At 34.2% G+C, this 20,708-nt stretch overlaps 1 protein-coding gene and 1 long non-coding RNA gene across 12 annotated transcripts in view; one reads left to right on the forward strand and one right to left on the reverse strand.

Moving 5' to 3' along the window:
• Window positions 1–8,908, reverse strand: part of LOC140625335 (uncharacterized) — a 70,285-nt gene extending 61,377 nt beyond the window's left edge. Inside the window, exons 1-2 of the long non-coding RNA XR_012024690.1 lie at window positions 8,512–8,908; window positions 6,500–6,595 (exon numbers count right to left, since the gene is read on the reverse strand). This is a non-coding gene — a long non-coding RNA (uncharacterized lncRNA). The remainder of the gene's footprint in view (window positions 1–6,499; window positions 6,596–8,511) is intronic.
• The window catches only part of KANSL1L (KAT8 regulatory NSL complex subunit 1 like), a 130,808-nt gene that overhangs the window by 92,540 nt on the left and 17,560 nt on the right, over window positions 1–20,708 (forward strand). For all 11 annotated transcript variants that reach the window (XR_012024689.1, XM_072812614.1, XM_072812607.1 and 8 more), the window contains 2 exons: window positions 15,683–15,848; window positions 18,744–18,851. Coding sequence is in view for 10 of the 11 variants with exons in the window: in XM_072812614.1 (XP_072668715.1) it covers window positions 15,683–15,848; window positions 18,744–18,851 (274 nt within the window). In the remaining variant the exon portion in view is untranslated. The remainder of the gene's footprint in view (window positions 1–15,682; window positions 15,849–18,743; window positions 18,852–20,708) is intronic.

A 20,708-nucleotide genomic window follows, 5' to 3' on the forward strand; every position in this document is an offset into this window, starting at 1 on the left:
TTGAGATTTTTCTTTTCTCTTGAGGTAGCCCTCTATCTCTATAAATTTCCAAAATCTATAAATTTCCGGGAAATTTATAGATATCCTAGAGTTTGGAGCACTGTGTTTCTGTTTTCACTTGTCTCAAGATATTTTTTCACTTTATTTTTTATTTCTTTGTTGACCTATTGGTTGTTTATTAGAATGTTGTTTAGCCCCAATGTGTTTGTGTTTTTTTTCCTAGGTTTTTTTTTTTGTGTGTAATTGATTTCTGTTTTCATACCATTGTTATGGAAAAGATGCTTGATATGATTTTATTCTTAAGTGTATTGAGATCTGTTTTGTGGTATAACATGTGATCTCTCCGGGAGAATGTTCCATATGTAATTGAATGTATGGTTTTATTTTCTTTTGAGATTTAATGTGTTTATTTGAGAGAGTTAGTGGGCACAGAGAGAGAGGGAGAGGGAGAAGCAGAGTCTCCACCAAGCAGGGAGCCTGATGTGGTGCTTGATCCCAGAAGTCTGGGATCATGACCTGAGCTGAAGGTAGACAGACACATAACTGACTGAGCCACCCAGATGCCCCAAGAATGTACGTTCTGCTGTTTTTGGATACAGTGTTCTGTGTGTGTATATGTGTTTGTGTATTGAGTCCATCTGCTCTAATACACCATTTGGATCAGTTTCCATAGTGATTTTCTGTCTTGATGATCTATCCATTCCATCTATGTAAGGATGGTGTTAAAGTCTCCTACTATTATTGTATTACTGTCAGTTTCTCCCCTAATTTATGTTTGTATTCTCCCTATATATTTAGGTGCTCCTGTGTTGGGTGCATACATATTTATAATTCTCATCTCCTATTTTTGGATTGATCCCTTTGTCATTATGTAATGCCCTTCTTTGTCTCTTTTTATAATCTTTGTTTTAAAATCTAGTTGATGTAATAGAAGTATTGCTACCCCAGCTTTCTTTTCATTTTAATTTGGGTGGAATATTTTTTCCATCCCCTTACTTTCAGTCTGTATGTGTCTTTAAGTCTAAAATGTATCTTTTATAGGCAGTAATAGATGGGTCTTTTTTTTTATTGTTGATCCATCCAGTTACCCTGTGTCTTTTTTTTTTTTTAAAGATTTTATTTATTTATTTGAAATAGAAGGAACATGCAAGAGAGAGAGCATGAGTGTGAGGGGGGCAAAGAGGAGAGAGAGAAGCAGGCTCCTCTATTGAACAGGGAGCCCGATGGGGGCTTGATCCCAGGATTCCGGGATCGTGACCTGAGCTGAAGGCAGACATTTAACTGACTGAGCTGTCCAGACACCCCCTATCCTTTTTCTTTGGAAGAGTTAATCCATTTCAATTTAAAGTATTTATTGATATCTATGCACTTACTGTTATTTTGTTGTTTTCAGGTTGTTTTTGTAGTCCTTCTTTTTTCCTTTATTGTTCTCTTTATTTCTTCTTTACTTCTGAATGATAGTTTTGCCAGGTAAAGTATTCTTGGTTGTATGTTTTTGTATTTTGGGTTTTTTTTTTTTTTTTCTTTCAGCACTGTTAAGTATATCACACCTTCTGGTCTGCAGTAAAATTTCTGCTAAAAAATCAGCTGACAGTCTGATGAATATTCTCTTGCTTTTTTGTTGTTGCTCTTCAGTTTTTATTTTTTTAATTATTATGTGTCTTGGTGTGGAACTCTTTGAGTTCATCTTATTTGGGGCTCTCTTTCCTTCCTGGATATTTCTTTCCTTCCCCTGGTTAAGGAAGTAATCAGCTATAATTTCTTCGGATGAGTTTTCTGCCCCTTCTCTCTCTCTCCTCCTTATGGACTTCCTATAATTTGAATGTTAATATGGTTTGATGTTCTTCTAGAGGACCCTGAAATTATCTTCATTTTTAATTCTTTTTTCTTTTTGCTATTCAGCTTAGATGATTTCCATTATCCTTTCTTCCAGATTGCTGATCTGTTCTTCTGCAAGTCTGATCTGTTGTTGATTCCCTCTAGAGTGGTTTTCATTTTAGTTATAATGCTCTTTAGCTCTCATTGGTTCTTTTTTTAACTTCTGTCTCTTTCTGGAAATTCTTGCTGTGTTCATCCATTCTGAGTTTGGTGAGCATCTTTATGACCGCTACTTTGAAAATTTTATCAGGTATAATTGCTTATCTCCATTTTGTTTAGTTATTTTTTTGAGGTTTTGTCTTTTTCTTTCATTTTAAACATTTTTTTGTCTTCTCATTTCGCCTCAATCTTTCTGTTTATATGTATTAGAATGATCAACTGTGACTATTGATCTTGAAGGAATGGTCTTATATAGAGGAAATCCTTTTTGGTCCAGAAGTCTATTCTCTAATGGTCAACAGAACCACTTGCTCCAGTGTTGTTCTGACTGTGGGGTGTATGTGCCCTCCTGTTATGGCTAGACTATAAGTGCTCTGGGTGCATTGGTGGGTAGGGCTGGCTCCCTCAAACAGGAGCCACTTGGAAGGGTGCTTGTCTTAGCCGAGGCTGCATGCTGGGACAGGTGCCACTTTTTTGAGATGTTAGTGTCAGCTGAGTCTGGCAGGGTAGGAGCTGCTTTGTATGGTTACCTGCTGGGGTAGGTGGATTGGGATGGGCAGGTCTGCAGGGGAATGCCGGGGCAGAGGGAGCAGTACTACTAGCAAGGTAAATGGAGAGTGTCTGAAATGGCACAAGTCAGCTTTGGGCCAACTAGCCAGGAAGAAGGCAAGAAAAATGGTGCCTGCCAGCAGCACTTCTGTCCTGGAGAAAGTTCCTACAGATTCCAGTGCCTATATTACACACCCTAAACTTAGTCAATAGATCTCTTTTATATATGGCCCAGAAGCTTTTCAAATGGCTGCCTCTGTAGTGCTTCTTGGAGAAAGTGAGTTTGTATGTTCTTTAGAATCAGAGTCCTGGCTTCCTTATAGCCCTTTGGCTCTCCCAAAATAAGCCCCATTGATTTTCAAAGCTTCCGGAATTAAGGCCTGCTGATTTTCAGAGCAAGACATTATGAAGGCTTGTCTTCTTGATGCAAGTTCACAGGACATGGGGTACCTGTTGTGGGGCTTGAACTTCTTCCTTTTTAGGGAGTACTTTTATGCCTGTGATATCCCTCCTGTTTGTGGGTGCCAAGCTAGGGTGAGGGTGGTGATCAAACAAAGTCTTTACCCCTCCCACCCTATTTGATGTTGCTTTTCCTTTATATCATTAGCTGTGGAATAACTGTTCTGCCTCTCTTCAGATTGTTCTCAGAAATAGTTGCTGTATATATAATTTCAGCATTGGTGTGTCTTTGTTAAATGATCTTAGGATCCTCCTTCTCCAGCTTGATTGGGATCTATTTGGCTATTGGTATTTTGGTAGGGATTTGTTGAATCTGTAAATCACATCAGTAGTATTATCTTAACACTAATATAATGTCTTCTAATCCATGCACATAAGATATCTTTCCACTTATTTATGTTCTCTTTAATTCCTTTCAGCAGTATTGTATAGTTTTCAGGTTGTAAGTCTTTCACCCCCTCGGTTCAACTTATTTCAAGGTATTTTATTTTTTTCATCTGCAAATAGACAATTTTATTTCTTTTAAATTTTTATCTGTTTCTTTTCCTTGCATAATTACTCTGGCTAAACTTTCAGTATAATATTGAACATCAGTAGTGAAGGTGAAGATAAGGACACCCTGGTCTTGTTTTTCATCTTTAAGTGGAAAATTTTTAGCCTTTTATCATTGACTATGATGTTAGTGGTGGATTTTTCATACATTATTACTAGGTATAGTTCAACTCATATGCTTTTAAGTATGTCTGTTGGAAAGAATCCCAGAAATTGAATTGCTAGGTCAAAAAGTATATAGGTTTATAAATTTAGTTTTTTGGGGCACCTAGGTAGCACAGTCAGTTAAGCATCCAACTCTTGGTTCTGATCTTGTCATGAGACCAAGCCTGCATTGGACTGTGCAGGCAGTCTGCTTGAGATTCTCTCACCCTCTCCCACTCATACATGCATGCTCGCTTTTCTGTCTCTCTCTAAAAAAATCTTTAAAAAGAAATTCCTTTTTTTTTTTAGATTGACAAGTTGCCCTCCATATGGAGATGAACCAGTTTACATTCCCACCAGCAATGTATGAGTGCCAATTTCTTTATCCACAGTAAAATTTTAAACTTTTGGCCATTTTTTAAACCAATTTTGTAGATAGAAAACATGGTTTTCATGGTGTAGTTTCCATTTACATTATTTTAATATGTGACTGATCATTTTTGCATATGTTTAAGAGACATTTTTATTTGTGAACTGGCTTCCTATATCTGTTGCCCACTTTTCTGTTGAGTATTTGTTACCTTTTTATTGATTTTTAAGTGTTTCCTATATGTTGGGAAAATATTTTATTACATATTTTCTCACATATACTTAATATATATGTTAGAGAAATCTGCCCTTTGTTACGACTTGCTGGTATTTTTTTCCCCCTGTTTTTCCTTACTCTTTCGATTTTTCCCCCCATGGAGAAGGTTTTAATTTTTATTGATAAATTTATCAAGCTTTTTATTATAGCTTCTGGTTTTTGAGTCCGAGTTCCAAAGTTTTGCCGCATTCTGAGTCGTAAAATCATTCTATATTTTCTTATTTTGTTATTTATTTCTACTAGGGGTTCTTTAATACAGCCTGTAATCAAAATGATATTTCACTCCTTAAAATAATTTAACAATTATCTCTCCATCAGACTTTTAAGTATACTCAAATTACCTAATAAAAGCACCATACTTATTGAATTTAAATGGCTATAGTTCTTAGAATGCTCCCATGCTTCCATTTCATACTAGCTTAGTACAAGGTTAGAAGTAGTTAAACATGATTGAGATTTGGGAGATGCAGAATTCCTTTAGAGTAAGCCTGCACTTGCCAAGTGTATGCAGAACTTCTAATCTTTGCATTCAGGAGGGAGTCTTATTGGGGAAATAGATATTCATGTGCAATAGCAGAGGCATATACAGCTATTTAGAATAATCTTAGGATGTTTTCCCTATTTTTCTTTCTTTGTCCTCTTTTATTTTAGAAATACTATCTATCATGTGCCACACAGTGTATAGGCATTGGAAATACCATGGTGAACACAGTAGAAAGGGTTCCTGCCTTTATGGAGCTTGTATTCAATTTGGGGAGAGATAATATATAAATTTTAACTGATGATGTGCTTTTTAAAAAACAGTAGACTGAGCTAAGGAGATACAGTTGTGGGGAAGAGGGTAGTCTCTTTTACATAAGATAGCTGCACAAGTCTTTTGAAAATAATTGGCATTTGAATAGAGATGTGATTGATGTGAGGAGGATTTTAAGATGCAGCATTGTAGTATATCCAAGTGCTTAAATCAGCAGCAAGAAAAAAAGGCCAAAAAAGTAGCTAACCTTGGTGGAAATAGATAATTCAAAGAACGGAAAATAACACCCAGAATAGCCTGTTATAAAAAAGGAGCAATAATAGAACCAAAAAAATTCCTTTAGAAATTAAAAATAAAGTTACTGAAATTAAAGTTTCAGTATAAAAATTAGATTATAAAGTCATAGAAATCTACCAGAACACAGAAAAATTATACATGAAGCGTTCCCACAGTTAAAAAAAAACATGGTGCTTTCAGTTTGAGATACTGTTGAGCATTAGGAATTAAGTAGCCTACACCTAAACGCATTTTCATGAAATTTTTTTAGTATCTTGGTTGTAAGATCTTAAAGCTTTTGAAAGGAAAACAAAACTAACCACAAAAACAACACATGATCTGTAATGGATAAGAATGGAACTGCTGTTGAAATTCTCACTGGTGACTCTCTAGATGCCAGAAGACAATGGAACAGTATCTTCAAAGTTCTGAAGAAAGATTGTTTTTGGATGAGATAAAATTGTCATTATTTTCAGATGAAATAATTATATAGGCAATCCAACAGAATCGACAGATTATTAAAACAAATATACTTTCTCCACATATAATTAATAACCAATTAAAAATATAATAAAAACGACATATATCCCCAGACTGTTAAATACCTATTTACAAAGAATACATAAAATTGCTATAGAAATAAGTATAAAGTTCTTATATAGGATAAAAGGTAATATCTTAATAAGTGGGAGACATGCAAGCTTCCTGAACTAAAGGTAATTGCGGTCAGAATTTTTGCTGGATATTTTGAAACATATTAACTTATTTAAAAATATATATCCAAAAAATATATATATCCATAATTAGTTAAGTTACATTAAAAAAAAAAAAAAAAGAAGAAGAGGGTGAATAGGTGGTAGGACTACCAGATACTGACTTAAAATCCTGCATTATATGGGTTGACACAAGTGCAGACAAATGGATTCCGAATAAGGTCTCTAGGACAATATCATTTATGTAAGCTTACATTTAAATTTAAATGTGTCCCATAATACACACACACAAAAAGGTCCAAATACATTAGAATAGGGGTGAAAGGAAATAGTAGTGGAGAATGAGGATAGAAGAGGATTTAAGGGCACCTGGGTGGCTCAGCTAAGTGCCTGATCTCGGCTCAGATCTTAATCTCAAGATTGTGAGTTCAAGCTTCACACCAGGCTCCGTGCTCGATGTGGAGGCTATTAAAAAAAAAAAGAAAAAGAAAAAAAAAGAATATAAAACAATGGTTTAAATTGTATGGTATCACACTAGTGACCATATCACCATTTTTTATATATTCATCAACTCTTGGACATTTGCGTTGTCTCTGAGTTTTGGCTATTATGAGTAAAGCTGCTATAAATATAGAACTTTTTGTGCCACTGTTTTTGATATCATTTCACATTACCACCAGCAAGGTATGAGAGTTCAAATTCTTGCATATCCAACACAACATTGCCAGTCCTTGTAATGCTATCAATAGCTAGCTGGGTGTGTATTGGTATTGTAAGTAAATGATGCTTACTTTTGGCTTAATTTGCCTCTCTCTCTCTCTCTCTTTTTCTAACTTCTTTTAAGATGGGAGCTTTTAAAAACATTGATTTTCAGTATTTTCTAAGAAAACCACAGAAAGCTATAATTTTCCTTTTGAGCACTGCTTTAACATCTTATAATTTTTGATATATCTTAATTCAAAATATTTTCTAATTTCTTATATGATTTCCTCTTTTACCCTGGATTATTTAGAATTGTGTTTCATTTTCAAATATTTGGGGATTTTTCCAAATATCTTTTTCTTACTGATTTCTTGTTTAATTCCATTGTGATCACAAAACATACTATGTATGATTTCAGTCCTTTTAAATTTGAGATTTGTTTTATGGCTCATCATATAGTCTATCTTGTTGAATATTACATGGATACTTTAAAAAAGTGTATATTCTGTTTTATTTATGGAGTTTTCTATAAATGTTTGTTAGGGTTATTTAGTTGATAATACCAGTCAAGTCTTTTATATCCTTACTGATTTTCTTGCTCCTTAGTTCAAATATCCAATTATAAGTGTGGATTTGTCTATTTCTCTTTTTAGTTATTTCCATTTTTGCTTCATATATTTTGAAGTTTGGTTAGAACTTAGTTTTATTTTTATGTCTTTATGATTTGACCCTTTTATTCTTTTTTTTTTTTAATTTTTATTTATTTATGATAGTCACAGAGAGAGAAAGAGAGAGGCAGAGACATAGGCAGAGGCAGCAGGCTCCATGCACCGGGAGCCCGATGTGGGATTCGATCCCGGGTCTCTAGGATCGCACCCTGGGCCAAAGGCAGGTGCCAAACCGCTGCACCACCCAGGGATCCCTGACCCTTTTATTCTTATATGTTTGTCTATATTCCTGAAATCTACTTTCACTGATACTAATATAAGGATTAATGTTTGGGTGGTATATCTGCTTTCATACTTTTACTTGTAACTTATATATGACTTTATTTTTTTAAAAAGATTTTATTTATTCATGAGAGACAGAGAGAGGCAGAGACATAGGCAGAGGAAGAAGCAGGCTCCATATAGGGAGCCCGATGTGGGACTCGACTCAATCCCAGGACCCCAGAATCACGCCCTGAGCCGAAGGCGGGTGCTAAACCATTGAGCCACCCAGGCGCCCCTATATGACCTTATATTTAAAGTGGTTTTCTTGTAGACAGTATATGTTTAGGTCTTTTTTTATCCAATCTGAAAGTTTCTGCCTTTTAATCAGCATATTTAGGCCATTTACATTTAATGTAATTATAATATAGTTAGGTTTAAATCTTCCATTTTTTGGTTTATTTCTCACATGTGTTGTTTTTTTCCTGCTTCTTCCTCCCCTCCTCCAAATTAATTGCTCTTAGACTGGCCTTTGTTGCTTCATTCCATGCGTGTGTAGATTATTATTTGACAATTATTAAAACACACCCCATGTGAACTTCTGGAACCCTTTCTCTTTATAGCTTCCTCTCTTAGGGCACTCTCTTCTACAAATCTCTCCCCAGACCTTAGTATCTGTCTCTTCATATCAGGTAGACTGTCATATTCTACTTGGACCCCCCTGCTTGTGCCAAAATTTTAGGAACATACCTCCATGCAAAAAGGTGTTAGATTTATAGGATCACTTCATTTGTTTTCTTCTCTCAGGGATAACAGTCTATGCTGCTGTTGTCCAAATTCTGAAAACAGTTGCTAGATAAGTCATATAGCTGTACTTCTTCATGGACAGAAATGGAGATGCCTTTTTTCCTTTCAAAACTGATTTTCAAAACAGTAGCTCACTTAGCTATTGTTTAGTCTTTTTCCTCTACAAGTTTGAAAGTGTTTGCATTTATCTCATTCAAATGTTGGGTTCCTTAAGAAGCACTGCAACAATTCTGGTTTCTTATTTCATTCTTCCTCCTACTATGGTATGGTGACCAACAAAAGCATCTCATTGAAATATTTTTTTAAAGGTCATAGTCACCTTTTAGTTACCAGGTCTAATGCAGAACTTCTGATTCCAGCAATGTGGTAAAATAGTTCTTAGGAAAACATCTAGATACAAAATATTAGAATGTAAAATGTAGAGAATATTTTATACAATGCATGGTTAATCTGACTAGGAGAATGGAAATCGTCAGAATTGAAAATGAAGAAAGGACGAGAGAGAGAGAGAGAGAGAGAAATGTTTAATAGTCTTGAAATAGACTGGAGCTGAAGCCTAGAACCTGGGATATATAAAGAGGCATATTAGAGATCCCGCATAAAACCAAGGGCCTTCAGATGTTACTCACTTTATTAATGGGTGAACTAGAACTCAAACCTGGTACACAAAGATGCAAAGAGCTTGCCTTTGCTTGACTAAAAATGGAAAAAAGGATTTCTGCATAGAATTTATATGATAGGTTAAGCCTTTTAGATCTTTAAAGTCATGCTTCAGATGTAACTCATTTAAAAAGACAAAAATTGGGTTTTAAAATAGGTAAACTCATGTTCCAGGTTGGCAAAATTCAAATGTTGCAATTATCATATACAGAATTAAAATCAAGTAAGTTAAATATGTTTAAGAAAAATAAATTAGAGGGGTACCTGACTGGCTCAGTCACAAGAGCATGTGACTTTTGATTTCATAATCATGAGTTTAAGCCTCACATTGGGTGTAGAGATTACTTTTTTAAAAAAAGGAAAAGAAAATATTAAAAAACGTAATTAGAAGTTAGTAATAGGAGTAAGTGGATAGGTACATGAAGAGAGAATTGTGTGTCGGGGAACTGATAGGAATGAAATAATACAGAATGAAATATGTAGAGAAATTAGAGAAATATGTGAAAAGAAACTAATAAAAATAGAGGAGATCTAACATATATATATGTCTTCAGAGAAGAAACAACTCAGGAGAGCTGGCTTCTGCAACTACTTTTACCCTAGCGCTTTGGCAAGAATTTTCAATTTTGGTGCACATGCTAGTAGATGAAAGCTGTGGGGGATGCTTTTGGTGCCATTTTGGGAGACCTGAATCATATGGTTATTTTCACTTCAGAATATTTTGACTATTGTTTTTCTCAACATTTGCTGAATACTGGGGCTGCACAGAGCAGGAGGCTCAAAACATAAATGATAAAAGCCCCTTAAAAGCAGAGTGATGTTCAGTATACCCTAAAGACTTTATCTTAAGGTCTGTATAATCAGGAGAAATTTTATAAAATACATCACACACTTAATTGAAAACCTTGAAGGGCCAAGAGCAGATCAGATATAATAACCATACTAGGGCTCCAACCCAGACTTAACTGAGGAGCACTCACATTAGATTAAAAGGGAGAAATCCACACTGTATCTACTTAGCAGTAGAGAGAGAGAACTCTTTCTAAAGAAAGATTACATCATATGGAGACTTTTGATTAAAAAAAAATACCATTTGGCCTTCAGCTAAAGATTACTAGGGATTGTGGAGCATCTGGGTGGCATAGTTTGTTGGACATTCAGCTCTTGGTTTCCATTGGATTTTGATCTCAGGGTCATGAGATTGAGCCCAGCATTGGTCTCTGCACCTCACATGGAGTCTGTTTGAAAGTCTCCTTCCCTCTGCCCATTCCACTGTTTCTCTCTTTCCTTCTAAAATAAATAAATAAATCTTTAAAAAACTATTAGGCATTGCAAAAGATGGGAGCCCATAACTAGTCTTCAAGAGGAAAAACAGACTAGCCTCAGACTATCAAGTGATTCTGATACTGGATTTAGCTAATAAGAACTTTAAAATGGCTGTGATTAATATGTTAAGAAAAAAAAGTAGAAAACAAGTAGAAAAAATAAGCAGACTATTTCACTAGATAATTGAAGTCTACTTTTTGAAAAGAGACTCCTCTGAACATTTCGAACTGAAAAATACATGTGAAATTAATACCTCACCAGATGAATTTAACTACAAATTAGATTACAAATTAGAGTAGAATTCAGGAATAATAAACTAAAATATTTATTAATATAAAACACCAAGTGGAACCACAAGGATAAGAAAGAATTTTAAAAATAAAAAAACAAAACCAAAAACAGAACACCCCCCCCCCCCCAATGAAGTTGGAGTGTGGTCAAGGAAAACCTTGGGTAATCATTTCAATGGGTTCACAAAAGGTATATGATTAAATTCAACACTAATATATTAAAAAATACTTTTTGCAGCCTATGAACATATTCTGATAGAATATAACCCCCCTAAAAAAATCTACAATTATTCTTAATCCGTATCATTCTTAATTCTAAGAAATTAAGAGCATTTCCTTTATAATATAGAACAAAACAGTATTTTCTTTTTCATTTCTAATCATTACTGAAGTGGGGAACCCATGTGGCATGGTTGGAACCCCCTAAATAATAATAAAATAAAATTTTAGGACTGAGTGAAAGAAACTAAACTGTCACTATTTGTAGATAATATGTTTGGATAATAGAAAACTAAAAAGAAAAAAAAAACTACAAATATATTTAGAATGAAAAAGTTCAGCCAAGTTGTGGAGTATGTTCAAAATATGAAAGTCTATTTTACTTTTAAATTCCTCTTACAATTGAAAAACTAAATATAAAAATACCTAGAAAAATACAACTAACAAAATATGTGAAGACATTTAGAGAAGAAAATCATAGTTTTAGTGAAAGAAAGAGGACCTAAATAAATGAAGAGAGACGGTATATTCATGGATTGGATGACCTTTAGTTATGATATTGAAAATCAAAAATCTCCCATTTGATTTACAAATACAGTATAGAAAAGCTCTACAGGTTTTTGGTAGAAATTAAACTATTTCTAAAATTTATAAATTTGATGAAAGCCAGCCAGTAATAGCCAACACACTCCTGAGGAACAAGGTAGAGAAACTTGCACTATCATGTCAAGATGTAAACATATAATAATTAAGACATTGGTTATTAGCATAGACACAAATAGTACAACATGAGAGATCCCTGAAATAGTCCCACACATGTCTGGAATGTGGTATAAATAACAGGTAGCGTTGTAGATCATTTGGAGAGGATGTTCAATAAAAGATGTTTGGTGAGTTTATGATCCATATAGGAAAGAAAAATTAAATTGAAATTGGATTCACATCATGCAGTGAAAAAAAATCAATTTCAGATAAAGACATGAATACAAAAGGCAAAACCTTAGAGCTTTAGGGAAAAGTGAAAGCATATCTTTATGACTTCAGGGTGGGGAAAGACTTCCTCATAAAGATACAAAGTGCAAACCATATATAAGCGGAAACATTTAAACTAACATCTGTTGACCAAAAGACACTGCAAAGAAAGTGAAAAGAAGCTCAGGCAGGGAGCAATGTATAGAACCTACAGAGGATTTGTAACTTTCCAGAGCCTGTAAAGAAAACTTTAAAAATCATAAAGAAAAAGACATTCAAAGCGAAAAATCATCAAAACATGTTATTTCCCAAAAGAAGGAAAAGTGAATGGCTAATTTTGGTATGAAAAGGTGGCCAACATAAATAGTAAGCAGAACAATGCAAGTTTCATCCATGAGATCATATTTGCATGCTCTGTGATTTGCAAAAATAAATCTCATGACAATATGCGTGTTGGCATGAATCTAAAGCAGGGAGAACCAAGGTCTGCTTTGTTGGAGTAAAAATTTAGTTACAACTACTTTGTAATGCAACATATCATCTAGTGAAATTGAACATGTGCATTCATGCATTTCTTTAACCCAGCAATTCCCTTTCTAGCAGTATACTCCAGAGAAATTCTTACACCCGTGTACCAGGAGATGAATAAGGTATTCATACTAGCATTGTTTATAATAATAAAAAGCGAGGAACATTCTAGATATTTATAAATAGGAGAATGATGAATTAATTGCATGTACATAATGTTGGGTAATACAGCAGGAGAATACATTTAACACAGAGAGAGAGAGAGAGAGAGAGAACACGAGTGGAGAAAAGGGCAGAGGGAGAAGCAGACTCCTTGCGGCGCAGCCAGATGGAGAACTCCATCCCGAAACTCTGGGCTTGTGACCTGAGCTCAAGGCTTAACCTACTGAGCCAACCAGACGCCCTGTCTATATACGTTTTAAAGCATACAGATTTAAAAAGTTACATAGAATTACATATATTTATGTGGAAAAACTATAAAGGACATCAAGAAATGATAAAATTCAGGATACCAGTTACTCCAGAAAGTATGAGAAAATATGTGATTAAGGAGGTACATTGTATTAGTTAAGATATAGGTTTAGCTGCATTTGACAGAAACCCCACATAAGTGACATAAGATACAGGTTTACTTGTCTTATAACAGGTTGAAAGTAGCCTGGGCACGGCAGTTATGTTCCACACGGTTATCCAGGAGCCAGACTCCCCTTTTCTGTTTGATCTTTCTAAGTATCCCCCTCATCCGCACAGTGACGGTGGCTCACCACCACAGCCATGTTGCAAGTGTGATGTGGCAGAGTGGAGGAGTAAGTGACCTTACAAAGGAGGTTGCACGTATGCCTTCTCTTCATGGTCTTCTGGCTAGACCAAATCTATTGTATAGTAATTTTTAGATCCAAGGAGGCTTGAGAACTATGCCCACCTGAAAATCAGGAGTTCTAGAACAGAGAGAAAGAGAGTACAGGTATTGGGAGGAACATAGCAATTTCTGCCACAGGTTCATGGGACTAGGGTAGGAGGAGAAAACATAAAGGTATTGGAATTGTTCTGTTTCTTGAAATAGGATGGTGAGTATAGTTGTCTTTTTAACATTTTATTTTATGCCTTCCCTATAAATTATATACTTTTGTATATATGAAGTGTTTCGTTATTAAAGCTAGAAAGTTTAGTGGATACTTTTCAGCTGTATTTCATTTGAATCTTATGCAGCATATGGTAACTGTTGATCACACTTTCTAGACATTTGAATTTTTATTGGCAAGAATCTCCTGGTCTTTCTCTTATTTTTCCATCCATTCCTTTTCAGCCTCCTGGGCTTCACTTTCTCTGCAGGGAACAAAAAGGCCTTTTCCTAGATGCCCCTCACTTGTCTTCATAATTATTTAGGATAGTTTCAAATTGGCTAATGGGTTTCCTGGATTTGGAAAAATTGCAAGAGAAAACTAATTATATGGTAAATATTCAGATTTTATCACCTTTTATTTATAATGCTCTATCCATATATGGAAAAGGGAGGTTAGCACATTTTTTCTTTGTAACTTTAAATATTTTTTTACATCTTTCTGTAAAAGGGCAAATAATTCTAGCATGAGTCCAAAGTACAAGTGTATCTTGTAAAAGGTAAGAAACAGCAACTTTTCACCTAAGTATATACATACGACATCAGTGGAATAAGTCTTGGAATTGACTCACGTTATTATAATCATGTATAAACATGTGATATCTTTTTATAAAAACTCAGCAGTTTACTTGAGCTCCAAGAATGACTGCATTTCTTAATCCTCCTTGCAGCTAGGTATGATTATCTGACCTAGAGCTTGGCTAATGGAATGTAAACAGACGTTACTACATGATAAATCTTAGCATATGTTAACAGGCATTATTTTTTTCCCCAATGAAATAGTCTCGGGCATACATGCATTTGAGAATTTGTATTCACTTAAATTTTTATTAAAGCAAGAAGATAAAATTCAGTTCACATTCAAGTTTCAACCATATGTCAGGGACTGTGTCAGGTTCTGGGAACATAGGATCGAACAAATTCTAGCCTCAACCTTCAAGGGGTTAGTAGTAGTAGTCCAGGGGAAGTCTAGTTGAATGCTGTGGTAGAGACAGATATGCCTGAGGTGCTATGGCAGCAGAGAAAATGCTGAGGTTATCTAGGAAACTCAAACTCAAGAAAGATAACAGACCTAATGTAAGTTTATAAAATAAAAGCATTTAAAAATAGCGTCTAAAGATCTCTGTTGTTGTATTTTAAGTATCAGTTACATTAAAAAACAAAATGAGTCCAAATGTTATTATAGAAGATAGAAGTTAAGAGGGAGGGAAGGAATACAAGTGAGCTCAATTAATTTTTTAAAATGTTTTATCTATTGTATAGATCTTTTCTTTGTATACTAATTTTATAACTAGAAAAAAATAATTTAAAATCCAGTTTTTAAACAGAACATGTATTTCTTAATGTAGCACATACTTTTTTTTTTATTTAGCAACATGGTTTTCTTAAGATTCTTGCACTCAAATCTTTATTTTCAGAAACACAAACTCATGTTAACATAGTGTGTGTTTTATACATATCTTTTTTAATGTATTAAATTTTTACTTAGTGTAAACATGTACAGTGCTCATAGTACTTCACAGTTATTCCAATGTAGATATTGTCTGGCATTGGAATTTAAGGAAGAGATTCCAGTCTCATTCATCGATTGTAATATTGCAAGGAGGAAAACAGTATGCACAGTTCTTAATGTTAACATAGCACCTGCTCACCATCACTTAGAGTTCTCACTAATGTGGGATGTAGCTATTCTCTTTTAACCCAGCATTTCTCAATCTCATTTCTCTTTATTGTGATTTTGTAAGGTGAGGGAGAGACCTATTTTCACAGACGTTGCTCTTCCTTTTGAAAAACTGAAAAGGGATTAGTGAAATCTCATCCCATTTATGACCTTTAATAACTTCTCTCATATACCGTTTGCCATTTTCAAGTGTTTTCTCTAAGGTGACTTACCGAACCAGGACTCTCTGGTGTCTTTCAGATACTGTGCTTTATAACCGTTATATCTTCTCTGATTCAGTTTTTAAGCAAAAATGAAGTCTTTTGTTTTTCCTTGTAGACTTTGCCTTCAAAAGAAACCACGTTTTTAAATACTACACAAATGCCCTGCTTGCAATCAGCTTCAACTTGGAGTAGCTGTGAACACAATTCAAAATCTCAGATATTAAGAGAACATGTATCAGAATTGGACTCTTCTTTCCATTCTGTCCTATCATTGCCATCAGGTAAGCCTACTTCTAAAAAAATTTCTAAGCAACTCTGAATGTTTTCTGTGGTGAGTCTAATCCTGTAGATACAAGAAATCTAATAAAATTTTAACAATTATTTTGCCACTGGATATTATGGATATTAGAACTGAACGGTTTTCAATGAGGAATTAATCCTGTGAGTTAATGTTCGATCTTTGCAAGTTGGTTCTTAAATTCCTTGGAAACCATTTTGAGTTACAATAGGAAATAACTGGCTTTTGATCTTTTCAGTGTTAAATTCTTAGAATTTTATTGATAAAGTGACTATGCTGTTGAAACGTTTTCACATTGTCAGTATTTTTTTCCCTAATACGTTGTTTTGCACAGACTTTTCTCTGCTATATGATATTGCCCATCATTAGCTTTTGAACCACAAGAAAATCTATAATCTATAACTGAGCAAATAAGGCACGTACAGCCCCACATCCCTTTAAGTTTTTAGTTCTTGATTTATGTTGGAACCATTCCAGTTGTTTCCTTTTTTTTTTAAAGTTTATTTTTTTAGTAATCTCTACATCCATCGTGGGGCTCAAACTCACAACCCCAAGATCAAGAGTTGCATGCTTTTCTGAGCCAGCCATGCGTCCCTCTAGTTGTTTCTGTATTGAACTGAAGTAAATACTGGGTAAAAAAGGAAACACTCTTCACACTAGTTATCTCGGGTTCTTCTCTTTAAGGGAAGACATCTCAAATGGATTTGTTTCCTTTTTTGCTTTTGGTTTTAATCCTCAGGGACTGCTTCTCTTTGTAAAGCACTATACTCTGTACCTATTCCTGCCCTGAGTCCTGAGAATCTTTGTTTGATTTTTTTTTTTTAACCAATATTTGAGTGGTTTCTTAGCTACTCTATACTTAGAATTAAGTTCTTGGCAGGAACTATGTTATTCCATCTTTGAGGAAAATTTAATAGCAGAAAGAAACAATATAAATATAACAATGGTAATGCAGCTAACATTTGAGCTTGGCATACCTATAAGCATATTACATTTTCTTGTTTAATTCTTCCAACAGTCCTATGAGAATATATACTGTTGTCCTCTCTATCTTCCATACAAGAAGATTGAAGCTTAGCGATGTTAAATTACTACTCCAAGATTATACAGCTAATAAATGTTGGAGGCAGGATTTAATGTGAGGTAGTAATACTCCAGAGCCACACTCCTAACCTTTACTCTTCACTGGCTTTCTGTTTTCTCACAGTACATTTGTTTCTCTGATGATAAAACCCTGAGAGCTGGTGTAATAATCATCCTTCACTTAATCCTCTTATGTCCCTTCCAATAAGTTAAGATTAACTTCCCCACCTACTAATTAGGTTATTCATTTCTTCTTGATTTCTAGTTTAAGACAACTGAAATGTAAACTAGTAAGTGTACTGAAGAGTTATAAAATATTCTTATAAAAGCTCAAGGTATATGGGTAGAAAAAAGGGCCTTCTCTAGTTATATCATCTTTTCTCACAACCCATGAAGAACAGTGGTGGAATAGATATTTTCTTTATAAAAGTAAATGATATTTCTTTGGAGAAATAAACTTATGTTTTAGTAATTGGAAAATATTGGGTTCCTGAAATGTTTAAATAACATGTTTAATTTGTAATTTTAGTTTCACTTTGTTATGTACTTTTTGCATGATCATAGTATATAGTGTTTGGATTGAAAGCTTTCCTACCTCTGTTCCGTCCCTTTGGGACAGATTCCATGTTGAAACTCATGAATTTTTTTGTTTTGTTTTGTTTTGTATATTTTTCCACACTTGAGTATGGACCTATTATTAAAATATATCATTTGAAAAATAAAATAACATAAAATAAAATAAAATAAGTCATTTGAGGGAGAGATACTTCTTTGTTTAAAATCCAGACCCATTCTGGATGGGTTATGATTTATGTTTGTAATTATTTTTTTCAGTAGCAAAACTTTGAATTCATCAACTACTTTATAAAATATTTGTTTCTTAGGAAGAAGTTTAGGTGTCTGTATTAAATGCTTTTGGAGATGGTTTTGTTTTTGCATTCTTTTTTTTTTTAAGATTTTATTTATTTATTCATGAGAGACACACACAGAGAGAGAGGCAGAGACACACAGGCAGAGGGAGAAGCAGGCTTCATGCAGGGAGCCTGATGGGGGACTTGATCCAGGACTCCAGGATCACTCCCTTGGCCAAAGACAGGTGCCAAACCACTGAGCCACCCAGGGATCCCCCTGTTTTTTCACTCTTGATTGAAAAAAAAAAATTTCAATTAATGTGAAGTACATCTACTTTATTATATAGCTTCTCTTTTGGTTGTGAGAATATAGAATATAAATACAGTGAATTGAACATCTAAGTCTCTAAAGGAAGAGACCTAGTCTGTAAATGTGTTTTAATCTTAGTAAAAGTATATTTTGTGATTCATAATACTAGTAAACTAAGAATATACGAAACATGGTGTCTACATAAAAGGTAGCATTTGAACTTTTAGAAACCTCATTATTTCAAATGTAAAGTTTGTGGGGGTGGGGTGGAAATGACTTAGAGTTAGCCAGGCTTGGCTGTATGTTTTATTCAAGACCTTTGGATGCACTTATCCCATTCTGGGAATCATACTTAATACTTTCAATTTTGATCATATTATCTATTATTTTGGTTTATGACCAATTATTCATCATTAGAGTTTTTGTTTACTTAGTGCATATAATCCATTATTTCCAAAACATAGTTATCTATATGCTTGGAGAGAGTATTTTGCCATTTTTGATAGTTGTGACATTTTAAGTTTTTGCTTATTTTTCTAAGCTTATATGCTAGTTAGAGAAAGCAATCTTAATATTAGAATCTATAAAGAGTGTTATTCACTAAAAGTACTTTTTTATTACTCTATTTTTCCAGATGTGCCTCTTCATTTTCACTTTGAAACATTGTTTAAAAAGACTGAAATAAAAGGAGATCTTGCTGAAAATAAATTTGTAGGAGACTGTGTCATATCTCCATCACCTGGTATGTCATTTACAAATCTTGTACTTTATATGCCTTTTATATCTTTCAGATACTGTTTTTGCTTTCTAAGGAAATAAAATTTAACAAAGGAACAAAATGTAAATCCTTAATTTTTAATATTCACTTTTTACAAATCACACATATACACACACAAATAGAAAATACACAGGAGTAATCTGTGATACTTATCACAAAAATGTGATACTCATTGAATGAAAATTATGAAATACTGATAAATATAAAAGGAAATCTAAATGCACTTGGAGAAACAGCATTCCTGGATGATAGGAAGGATATCAGTTCTTCCTCTTGGTTTATATATTTAAGGAAATGTTACTCAAAGTTCTAATAGTTCTAATTTGGTTAACTTAACAAAATAATTGTAAAGCCCATTGGGAAAAATAAATGGGAAAATACAAAAGTAACTGCTAGAAAAAAGTATTAAGAGAATCTATCCTAACCACATACGGAAACATGACAAAAATCTGTAATAGTTATTATCACAGATTTCATGTACATTTAGTAAAGTAAATTGGTGAAGCAAATTCTATAGCTTATACTTTATTATATAAAAGAAGAATTAGAAATGAATGAGAACATGGAGAACTATTCATTGAAGAGCATTGTTAATCTTTTGGGGGAAATTTTGTTTACATACTTGTTTCATACCATGTATCAGAATAAATTTCTAGTTGGTTCCAAGAATTTGAAGAATTAAAACACTAAAATTACAAAATAAAACTTGCATTATAATGAAATAGTTATGAGTACTATGGATGGGGGTGGGGACATCGTCTGTGTTTGGAATCCATCAGAAGAAGAAAAATATCAACATGTTTTGACCATATACAAAGCTAAACTCTTCTTAATATTAAAAAAGTCATACAAACTAAGAAAAATTATTCCTAGATGAAATAATCATCTACCTCAAAGACTCATGAATCAACTCAATGCCTGTAGAATTGAAGTTCTGAAAAGTAGCAGATTTTAAAATAATTTTTTTAGGTTTTTTTTTTTTTTTAAGATTTTCTGTATTTATTCATGAGAGACACAGAGAGAGAGAGAGAGAGGCAGAGACACAGGCAGAGGGAGAAGCAGGCTCCACGCAGGGACCCCGATGTGGGACTCGATCCCGGGGCCCCAGCATCACACCCTGGGCTAAAGGCAGGTGCTAAACCACTGAGCCACCCAGAGATCCCCCAATTTTAAAATAATTTATAAAAATCAGCAGCTTTTATAAATACCAGTGATAACCAGTTAGAATACGTAAGGAATTATACTAGACACATTGACAATGAAAATACAAAATATCTAGGATTAATTAAACTTAGTAAGGACCTACATGAAGAAAACTTAAAAAGTATACTAAGGAACCCAAGAATATGTGCCTATAGAGAAAAATACCCTGTTTCTATCAGAAGACAGTATTGTCTGGAGCACTTGGGTGGCTCAGTCAGTTAAGTGTCCAGCTCTTTTTTTTTTTTTTAAGATTTTATTTATTTATTGATGAGAGACATAGAGGCAGAGACACAGGCAGGGGGAGAAGCAGGCTCCATGCAGGGAGCCAGATGTGGGACTTGATCCTGGGACTCCAGGACCACGCCCTGGGCCAAAGGCAGACACTAAACCGCTGAGCCACCCAGGGATCCCCAAGTGTCCAGCTCTTGATCTCAGCTTAGGTCTTGATCTCAGGGTCCAAATTTCAAGCCCCACATTGGGCTCCACATCTAGCATGGAGCCCACTTTAAAAAAAAAAAAAGGGCAGTATTGGAATTTAAGATGCTATTTTTTCCCAGTTTAATTTATAATGTAACTAAGAATCATAGAGGTAATCTTCTTTTGTTTTAGAACAAAGTT

This window comes from Canis lupus, chromosome 36, assembly GCF_048164855.1.
Source record: "Canis lupus baileyi chromosome 36, mCanLup2.hap1, whole genome shotgun sequence".
Taxonomy (NCBI): domain Eukaryota; kingdom Metazoa; phylum Chordata; class Mammalia; order Carnivora; family Canidae; genus Canis; species Canis lupus.